This window comes from Callorhinus ursinus, unplaced genomic scaffold (genome assembly GCF_003265705.2).
Source record: "Callorhinus ursinus isolate GAN/ISIS: 27379988/994484 unplaced genomic scaffold, GSC_fseal_2.0 scaffold55, whole genome shotgun sequence".
In the NCBI taxonomy this organism is placed as follows: domain Eukaryota; kingdom Metazoa; phylum Chordata; class Mammalia; order Carnivora; family Otariidae; genus Callorhinus; species Callorhinus ursinus.
In genome coordinates this window covers 7,490,113-7,501,012 of record NW_027397117.1, presented here as the reverse complement: position 1 = coordinate 7,501,012, position 10,900 = coordinate 7,490,113, and the positions used below count along the sequence as shown (strand labels likewise).

At 49.1% G+C, this 10,900-nt stretch overlaps 1 protein-coding gene across 1 annotated transcript in view; it reads left to right on the top strand.

Annotated features, from left to right (window-relative positions):
* CALN1 (calneuron 1) overlaps positions 1 to 7,792 on the top strand; it is a 501,983-nt gene extending 494,191 nt beyond the window's left edge. The window contains exon 6 of the mRNA XM_073884242.1: positions 5,636 to 7,792. Within this exon, the coding sequence (XP_073740343.1) occupies positions 5,636 to 5,712 (77 nt within the window). The 3' untranslated portion in view covers positions 5,713 to 7,792. The remainder of the gene's footprint in view (positions 1 to 5,635) is intronic.
* The last annotated feature ends 3,108 nt before the right edge of the window (positions 7,793 to 10,900 follow it).

Below are 10,900 nucleotides of genomic sequence, written 5' to 3'. Positions count from 1 at the left end.
CCGCCTCAGTTTTCTCCCTTACTGCCTTCTCTGACTCGTCCTTTTAGGGTCTTTTTCCGGTTCACCTCTGCAAGCGCTTCAGGCAACAGCCAGGGGGCAGCTGTAGAAACTTCCCCACTGTGGGAGACTACAAATATTCATGATGAGCACAAGTAAAACTAGGGTTTGAGCCATAGTCCGGAGGATGGAGCAGGTGTAAGCTCCTGAGAGCCCCGGGGGCTGAGGGTCCCCCTGGGAAAATGCCTGGAGTCCCGCACATCCAGGCCAAGGAAGGCAGCAGCCTGCCTGTCCCTCTCGCCCACCCTGCCCTGCCACGGTACACACTGTTCATCTGCCTCTTCTCTCTCTCCCCCTGCCCGACTCACCATGGTCCTCAGGATCGGCTTCCGGAATGAGGACAGGTCCGAACACAGAGCACTAACACATAAGTCAACTTCGTCATTAGTTTTTGCCCAAAGCAGCTTATCTCCCCCGACCCCCCAACTGGACTTGGACGGGAAGGACCCCGTGAACCACTAGACCATGTCCTCCTGGGGAGCCAAAGCAGATTGAATAAAGACCCCAAGGGATGACTTCTAAAGGAGCCTGCCCCGTGAGAAGGGATTGCGATGCTTCTTCAAAGGCTGGCTCTCTGCAAGTTCTTCTGCCTCTCACCGGAGAACGGGGTCTCCGAAGGATGTGAGACTTAGAAGAGATTTTAGCCACGAGGCAGGGGCAGGGATTAAAAGGAGCTCTAGAGAGGCAGCAACAACCTGTTCAAGGCCTCAGCATCCTCTCCCTGAAGAGGACCCTTTTCCCTTCCCAGTGACCAGTAAGCAAGCCCATCCTACCCAAAAGGGATTCGAGGAGCATGCATCCCTTGTGAGGAGGAAGGACACCATGGAAGCTCTAGAACTCTCTTGGGTGGGTTAGAGTTGACCTCCCACCACGGTGGCCTCCACACGTGTGGCACCCAGGGGCTGAAGTGTGGGGAGATAGCCCAAAGGTAGTTGCATTCCTGAGACTTTGGGAGCTAAGAACTCGTCTCTGTGACGTGCCCCCTTGGCTGATTTGCCTGGACAGTCTGTCAAAGGTGTTGGGATTCTTTGTAAGGCTTAAGAGGTTGACTTTCGGCAGGTCCCGTCCATACCAGAGGTACTTCGGGTCCTCGCCACAGCTACTTATGATGCTCACAGATAAAGCATGGCTCATTCTTGCTGTAAGAACCGGTGTGCCTCCAGACCACACAAGCGATGATCGGGGAGGCATTTTGCTAGGGGGACAAGGCATGTAGACCCTGATCCCCTTGGCTTCACAGCAAGCTGTCTCCTATCACTCCAGACGCAGACAGAGCCCCCAGACAGGACCCAGCATGGGAACTATTAGAAGTGGCTTCCAGAATGTGCGTGGGTCCCACGTGACCAATCTGTAAAAGAAAAGGGGGGGGATTATGTTGCTATGGCAACCCTTGCATTCCACCCCGAGTTTGCCAAGGCACACAAAAATAGGGAACATTTTCTTAAAGAACACTTGGGCTCTGCCTGATTGCAACCTGACTCCCCGCATCCACATCCCACTGGTGGAGTAAATTACACTCCAAAAATCTGGCGGTTTCTCTGCCTTTTCTTGTGTTTTGAAACCACCCTTCCATTTGCTCAGGAGAACAGGAACTACCTGAGAGCCGGGTGGTATTCTGCCCACCCCACCTACTCTCCCCCTTCCCAGGGCCCGGAGCAAAGACCCCTTCATCTGGGCAAAAAGGCAGAAATGTCGTTCGGAAGGCAAAAAATATTTTAAGCTTCAATCTTTAAAAGCATCTGTTTGCCTGTTGAGACGCTCTCCCACAAGCCAGAAATGTGAACTGAAGTGAACTGAGGTTTACATGTGGTCTTAGGCAAGCCCAGAGGCTTCAGAACTTTCTAGGTGTTTTATTTGCAGAGAACAAGATGTGCACCACGAGATGTGTTCTTTCCCGATACCCGTTCCTGCCTCCAATTTCACATGACAAATGGTCTATCTTGTGGTTAGCGAAAAGAACCGAGTGAAAGATGGCAAGCTCCTTTTGACAGTGACGCCCCTCCCATCCTCCCCTCTACAGAATCATAAAGTGATATATCTAAGAACGGGGAGGGAGAAATTTCTCTTTTATTCCAAATGCCTTCTCTAGGCTTTAGTCCAGACTCAGGTTATAAATCAAAGAGAGTTTTGCTCTTAACTCGTAGCTGGCAGCCTCCCCGGGACCATGACAGAAGAGTAAGGGGGCGACCGCCAAGCACAGGTCCTTGGGTTGGCTGGCCTGGCCATGTGTGGCTGCATGTCATGAAACCCCGTTCCATGATGCCATTGCCCTCCATCCCTGCGGAAGCTGCTGAGCTCTGCTTCTCCCAGCTGGAGGTCCCAAACCATACTGCGTCAATCTACTTCACTATTTCTCTGAAAGCCCATAGCGATAGTATTATTCACCCTGCTCCATGGAGATGTAGGGAGATCTGGAACCCCACTGCGAGGAGGGGTCCCTTTTCTGATAGTGCCATGACAATACAGGTGGGCCGAGCCTAGACTTCCAGACTGTGGCATATACTGGTCGTATTCCCAGGATGACTGTCCGGAGAACAGCTGTCTGCTTTGAGCTGAGATCGGAACTTTCCCATTGGCCTCTTCGGTGATCCTCACAGGGCTAAGGGTCCATAACTTAAAGGCATTGCCATAGCCATCTTCCCCCACCACCTCATTACTCAACTGTCCCAAAGCGCGGGGGGCCGGGGGGGGGGAAGAAACCATCAGAAATAGAAAAGTAACATTATTCACCAGCTAGGGTTTTCAACTTGAATTATTTAAAGTGATGGAGAAGTAGAGGAGGATTCGGGCTGCCCCTTGTGGACCCTGTCTCCACGACAATTTAAATGTCAGAACCGTTCAGCTTCACTTCATACTTCCTTTGACTAAGTCACTCAGGGGACAGTCCTTAGTCATGTGGCCTTGCCATAGACACTTGGTTTGGGGAGGAATAAGGTCAAATGCACAAACCAGCCAAACATTTCTTAGTAGCCTGTGCTCATTGCTCATGCGCATGGCCATGGCGCATGGCTATGGTTTCTACTTTATATTGGTTTGGGACCCTCTTTTATATGGTCTCAAGGAACATGATAACAAAGCTCAGAAAGTCTTCATGACAAAACTAATTTGATTCCATTGGCTTGAAATAATAGCCACCAAGAATCAGGTGTCGCCAGTCCCACGAAAGGCAGTCCTCTGAAACCGGAAAAGACTTGCCCAGCCCCTGCCCCCTGCCCCTACTTCCGGTGACTTATCGGTTGAACATCCACCTCTTTTCCTTGAGCGTGATGGATTGGCTGTCAGAACCGTGCTTCTCACAATGTTAGAAGTTACTGTCCACGAGAAAGTGTTGCAGAGGCTGGAATTTCCCAGTGGAGTAGAAGAGCAGGCTAATTAGGAAGGAATATTCCAGGGAATGAAAAATTCAAGTGTGCTGTTTCTCCATTGCTGGACTTGTAAGAGCAAAAGGAAAACTGTAAAGGGCTGCAGAAGCTGGCCTCTGGACGTTTTCCCTGTGTCTGGCCTACTTTGGTAACATAGAAGGGACTGAGGGCCACGGGGTTGCTGCCCAATCAACCCAATCCTTCTGACATGTGGGGCAAGCATCAAGAGGAGGCTGGTGGGTAGCTCACCTCTCCTTGGGGGATGCGGACATCTGCCGAGCTCAAAATGCGTCTCCCAGGGTTTTCTGTCTGGGCTCAGACCCGTTGAATTAGGCCAGGAGAGCAGAGCTTAGAACCAGAAATATGGGAGCACGATCATGTGCAGGACCCCACGTGTTGCTGCCACCCACCAGCCTGATGATTTTGAGTGACGTTTGCTTCCTGGCCATGGGTTTCTCATCTCTAAAGCAAGAGGAAAGGTAAACCAGGAGAGCCCCCCCCCCGCCCCGTGACTCTGTTTGTCTGAAACGAGTCAAAACGATGCCTAGACTTGAGAGGGTCCCTATTCCCCCATGAATGGTGTCAGGGACTGGCAGTTCTTTTTACACGGCAGCTCCCAAGAGGCAGTTGTAATAAAGTATCTCTTTTGGTGTCCATTGTCTGTAGATGAAACGATGCAAATTGATTTATGTCAAATGTGTGGTGTCTTGCAAGTAAGAGGTTTTGTTTACTCCCTAAGGTCTTGCTGACTCAAGGGAACATCAAAGATGGGCTTTGTGTCCTCATCTTAGCCAGTGTGAAAAGTAAGGGGATTTGATCACTTTATCGCAGATCTCGTGCATCAGAATTCAGGAATAAGTAGGGTGAAACAAAGCCAGATCCCAGGAAAAAATGTGTGTTTCTCCATCTGAGAGAGCCTAACTGGAAGCTACTGAATAAAGAGCACAAATCCCAGACCAACTGACTCTCCTTCCTTCCTTCCTTCCTTCCTTCCTTCCTCCTTCCTTCCTTTTTTTCTGGCCATTCCTGTATATGTGATAGTGGTTTATAATTATTCGTAACACTGCAGAAGGAAGAGAGTCACTGTCTCATGATTGTCAGGAATAACATTAGCAGTCTGGGGAGACCAGCCACTGCGATCGTCTTTTGAAGACTGAGGGATGCTGAGCACAGATGCCTGGTGTAGATGCACCCCAACCCTGATGAGGGGTGGAGGGCAGGACGAGTGGCTGCTGGACCCGTAAAAGTCCCCAGTCCTTCTGCCCCATGACAACATAACATCCTAGGTCTCTGTCCCTTTTCTTCTTCCTAAAGTAGACAGGCTTTTATACAAGCTTGTTTTTATACAAGTCCTACAGTTCTTCCCCGGAAAGACCCAGATTGGTCAGGAAAGGGTCCTCAGCTCCTGGTAGAACTTTGCTCCTGGCAAGCCAGTATCTCCCAGCACTCTCCAAGGAAAATCAACTCATATTCTTCCTTTCTGACCTGGAAATCTGGTTTCAGGGGTCCTTGAAAGGTTTCTTAGTGGGGTTTGATTTTTTTTTTCCCCAATTCTGAATCCAGGAAGAAGCTCTTTCTCCAAGGACTAACCAAAGACAATGCCCTTGGATGGAAATCAGATCCAGAAAGTCTGGTCAGGCAGTGGGCTGGCGAGCTGTCATCTGTTGAGGATTGGGGGTGGGGGTGGGGGCTCAGTGAGCCTAGGAGTCATTAGACTTAAGACGTGACTTGTTTCTCAAAGCACAGTATAGTTAGTGGCTGGATGCCGACGAGAGCGCAGCTGAGGACTGTTAGGACCAGTATGCCCGGAGCCTGGCAGCTCTCATATCCAGAATGGGCCACTAAGACTGAAATCCTGGGTCATAGTCTTCCCATTTATCTCATTCATGTTCCTTTTTTTTTTTTTTCCCATTCAGTATTAGGTGATGATTTCTGCTATTAAGTGATGAGAGAGTCAGCAGACTAGTCAAAAGAAAATCTTTATATAAAATGTAAATATTAATATAAATTAACTTGGCATGCAACTTACTAACCCAATGAAATATATATTATTAATATGTTCTCTTAGTGTATAAAGGAAAACTGACTGCCATATTTACCAGATGTTTTCTGTAACCAAACTCGTCTGTAAATATATAATCTGTATAAAAAAAAAGAGTCTAATTTACCATTATTTATGCAATAGAAAAAAATAAAAGTTTTTTTTTTCTTTTGAGGAGAGATTCAGTTCATTATCGGTGGTGTGATTTGCAAACCTGCCACGAAATTCGTTCCTGTGACCCTGAAGGGTTAACCAGATCTCTTTGGACGCCAGTCCGGCATCACCCGCTTGCAAGAAGCCACCGGCAAGGGGATCCGGTCTCTCGGTGGGGCTTTGGAAGAGAATGATTGACATCAGGGCAACTAAGCTGACTCTGGGCCATGTGGTGAGAAATAGGAAACATCTTCTGGCCGGGGGCAGACATGATAATTAAGAAAACTTTGCAGACACCCAAGCTAATGGTGTCATCCTTTCAGGATTCCATTTGCCAAATTCTTCCCTAGATTAGCGCTGGGGCATGGCAGCGCTTTTCCTTCAGCTTTTGGGATTTGCAATGTTATTTGGCACAAAAAGAGACACCCATTCCCTTTTTTCAAGAAGTAAACAAAGGCCACCAAAGGCTAAATGGCTTGATTAAGGACACTAGGTGAGATCCTGCTTCATTTTGGACCAGAACCTTGGCCTCCTGACCCCAGACACCATGAGGGCATCTTACATTTTCCTTACTTTTCAAAAACGTTATCCCACATTTTCCCAAATGTCTTGTACTTAAGCCAAAAAGCTGAGTTTCCATTTGGGTAGAATCTCCCAGGAGACCCTCTTGTTAAGTGTTGCATTTTATACACCTTCTCAGGGGAAACTTACAAGGTAAAATCACTAAGCATTTGTTATTGTTTAAAAATTCTAAAAATAGAGTGTTCTAGGCATAAAACACACGTTTTTCTCTCTGCTGAAGGGGGTCTCTGGCAATTTCCAGTGATAATGACTTGGATTTTATCCTTTCTGATCTGATTTTTGATTTTTTTTTTTATTATAAAGGAGCATTTAGTCATGAATATTTATTCTCCTGGGGTAATTACCCCAGCAGGGACTGTCCTGCAGGATAAAAGTCCTACTAGGGGGCTGACAAACCCCTGACCACAGAGATAATGAAGCCTGAACATTGGCCCAAACCTGGCCCTATCCAAGGTAAAACAAAGTGCTCCCTCAAGTTATGAACATACCTTTGAATGCCACTGGGATTTTTCCACAATTTTCGTGATAAGTGAATTTCAGAGGCTTTTCTTTGTTCGTCTGTGATCCAACCATGTGCCCAGTGAAAAAGCTGTTCCCGTATCTTCTCCTGCCAATTCTGGAAGGTCCACCTGTAGTAAGTAGCTTAGCCTTGGGCTGCCTGGGCTGACGTGTAGACCTGCCATGTTTCTAGGCGTATCTTATACACGTTGGTTTTATTTCAGCCCAGCACACCTAGGCTTCAATCACTGAGCAATGGACAGAGGGAGGAAGCCAACATGTTCCAGCCTACCCTGCTAAGCGCCTCCCCCCCCCAGGTCCTGGAGCATCGCACTTGGAGCCATGCTCTAGCCCCCAAGCATCAGCCACTGTGTGGCCAGAAGGCTCTTCTGGCTTGGGAGATGTTCAGCAATCAGCCCTGCAGCTGTGCTCAGGGTCAGCCAGAACCCTGCTCTCACTTTCAAGTTTCCTAGGATGAAGAGGGAAGATGCAGGTGCCTCCATGCCGAAGAGCTTCGGGGCTGTGGGAAGATGCAGGCTCAGACCCTTCGGGGTGCATTGCCTGAAGTGGCCGGCCAGGGATCAGGAGCCATTTCCTCCAGTGGCCCCTGAGAATTGATCTTGGGAGGTATTTGCTGGGAGGGGTCTCCAGGCTCTGGGCTGCAACTGTAGCCCACAGGCCCTGTGCCCAGCAGCAGAGACGTGGTGGGGCTGCAGAGACCTCTGCTCTCCCTCCCAGGGAGGTGCCGCCGGCTTAGGAACTGGAGACTCTTGATGGGCTTCCCTCCTGCCTTTCCAATGCCAAAGCCATAGCTGCCAGGCTGTCCCTAGGAAGCCGAGGGGTGGGCGTGGTGTATGCCGAGTAGATGACATTCCCCTTCCCCCGTTTTCCCTGAGATTCATCTGGATGGCAATGGGGTAAAACTGAGCAGAAAGAAGGGAATGAATTGTCTAGTGTGTGAATGAGATCTCAATAAAGCTGTTATGAAAAATGAGCACAAAAGAAGCCTTGAACAAGAAGCAGAAGCAAGAGGTGGTCGCCCGGGGATGGCTCCGAGCCTCTGACATGTACGTGAGCCTCGGGTTGTGATCTAGGGTACCTGGCTTCTCTCGGTTGCCTGGGGCAGAAAGCCCTGTGCCTCAGATGCAATGGCAGACCATGCATGAGCACGCCCCCTTGAACAGGCTCTGCTCTCCCCAGCCTTTCGGAATGAGGAGGAGCAGACCTGACCTTCGCGTGTTTGAGCCTCCGTGGTCCAGGAACCACGTGGCCTGGTTTTTTCTTGACCAGTGTCTCTCCAGCGCCAGCCCGCTGTTCCTTCCGCCAGGCTTCTCTTCCAAGGGTGAAGCTTTGAGTCGAGCAAAGAGAACTTGGGTGCGGGGAGCCCTGGAGTGTCTGCAGTGCCAGCATGGAAGGGAGGATTGGGGTGCTTGTGTGCGGGGCAGGGGCGGATTATGCAGACTCCAGGTCATCTGTAACCGTGGACGAACAGATGACCTCAGCCCTGTGACTAAAACAGGCTTCTTAGCCACACAACAACTTACTTTGCTCGTCATTTTATTTCTAGCACCTAATATTGTGCCCAGCACATAGTAAGTCCTCAATAAATACGGGCTAAATAAATAAACAAACCGGATTGCCTCAAATTGCCCAGTTATCCAAATTCGCTGCTGGCACAAGTTTCCTGTGCTCTCCCTTCCCGCCAACACCTTCCCTCATCCCCCATCCCTGCACCCCGGTTCCCATGCCTTTGTCGAAATCAGGTAAGCCTGGGTTTCCATGTCTGTTGATTTCTTAGTTTTTCCAGCCTGTCTAGGAATTCTTCATCCTCTTCGAGAAGCTAGGTTCAGCCCCTTCAGCCTCTCGAAGCTGGCATCTGGTGCCGAAGAACTGGGCTCTCCTCTGGCTCTCCCATCACCCTCCCTGAAAGCCACAGCTGCTGTCCCCTTGGCTTGGTCTCAGCTGGGATCAAGGTCTTCATAGGCATAACGCACAGCCCTCCTGGGCTGGGATGGATGCGGTCCTGCCCCCTGCTCTACAAGACTCCCTCCTTTTACTTCCGCAAGGTCTCCCTTCTCACCTGCCGACCGCCAATCCCACTGGGTAACACCAGCCTTCGCTATGTGGCCAGTGCCTTAGAGACCCATTTGGGTAACTGGCAAGTGTCGACCGGGTACTAATAGGATGCAGATAGAAATGTAAACCAGACACCGGGAGCCTATAGTCTAGTAGAAAGAACAGACAAGTAAGCCTGTGATTACAGCCCAGGGTCAAGAGCCCTATGGAAGGATTCACCACAGAAGATTACAGCAATACAAAGAAGGGGCATCACTCATGTTAAAACATGTTTTTATTTTAAATTATGAAATACTTCAAACATAACAGTATACCTATCATCCACATTTAATAGACATCAGTGTTTTGATTGAGATTTCTCTCTCTCATTGTCAAACCCTATCTCCCTCCCTTTCTCCTACCTCCCCTCCCTCTCTTAAGAAATCAAACCTCAAGGTGCTGTGGATACTGCAGTTCAATCCTATCATTCACCGTTCCCCTCCCTCTTCTGATATGACCACCTACTTGAAATTGCTTGTTCCCATTTATATATATGTTTTTAAAGATTTTATTTATCTATTTGAGAGAGAGAGGGAGCACAAGCAGGGGCAGAGGGAGAAGCAGGCTCCCCGCTCCGCAGGGAGCCCGATGTGGGGCTCGATCCCAGGACCCTGGGATCACGACCTGAGCCAAAGGCAGACGCTTAACTGACTGAGCCACCCAGGCGCCCCTATTTATAGTTTTTGTAGGGGAATTCTTAGAGGGGCAGGACAAAGAAGTTAGCCAGGCAGAGGGATCAGCATAGGCAAAACCCAAGGCATGGCATTACTTGGCTGAGAGACTAGTTGGAAGACTTCGTATTAATCCAAGGGAGATATACGATGGTGGCCCTGGGAGGTGAGAGTGGAGATGGAGAAAGAAGGCAGGACCTGGAGAGATTTGGGAAAATGAGTCCACAGTGCCCGGTGGTTGATTTGGTGTGTGGCTTGATGGAGAAGAATGGCTAAAGCACACTTAGGTTTCTGGTTTGAGAAGGGGTGCAGGAGTCACTGAATTTAAGTCATGATTAATTTGAGGAACTTTTAAGGTATCCGACTGACATCAGGTAGCAGACAGAGAGATTTGGGCTCAATAGCTTTTGCTGCAGAAAAACAAGTGGCAGTTTGGTCCGTCTGCCCTGGAAAAGCTAGAGAAAAACGCAGCCACCTAAACACATTTTCAAACCTTTCCCATCCATGTCTTCCTTCCTTCTCCACCTTGTGGCAAGAGAGAAAACTGCAGCCTGCCTGGGTTAGTGACAACCATTCAAACGTTGGGACGTCCCCATACCCAGCGTTCAGGTAAACTGCTCACTTCCCTTTCAGTTCTTTGGTATCATACAGACCCGGCATCAGCCTGCCTCTGCGGGAACTGGGCAGATGAGGAGGTTTCGTGCCAGTGGCAGGCTGGAAGGTGAGAATAAAATCAAAGCCATTTCTGAGAGGGGAAACCGGCTGGTGTCATGGAGACAGGGCATGGCGCCTCAGTTTCCACATTACAAGAAATGCTGCTGCTGGACTTTGTCCTTGTTTCCTTTGTAGCCACCAACTTACCAGAAAATTTGGGGAGAAACTCTGCAGGGACTTCCTCGGGTCTAAATAGGCAGCAGTGGTTGCTGTGGGATCAGAACACCATCCTGAGAGCGTTGTTCTGCCCAGCTCAGAGCCTTGTTCTGAACAGCCCAGCACAGCCCTGTATAAGCCCCTTTACAATGTGCACACCTAAGCAGTTGGTCAAGCAAACTCTCCACCATGAGCCCACCCTCCCACCACACACATGGCTAATCTTGACCTTAGCTCAATTATTTAACAGATTCATTGCCAAACCTGGGTTTTCACAAATGATTTCCAGGAAATGTGAGGGTTGAAATCAAGTTGAACTCATGTGGTTTTGCTCTTGAACTTGAGGTTCCTCTGTGATTTCTGGAAGATCTTGCTGCTCTGACTTCAGCAACCTCTGCTGTTGCTTGTTTTGACTCTGGGAAGCTCCGAGGTAATCTGTCCTATTAAACCCAAATAGAATGTTGGCAAGAGGTTCAGCATCAGCCCACCCTAAAGAATAGTTTTTGTTGCCTACGAAATATAAAATCAAATATCCATATCATTGGAGCGAA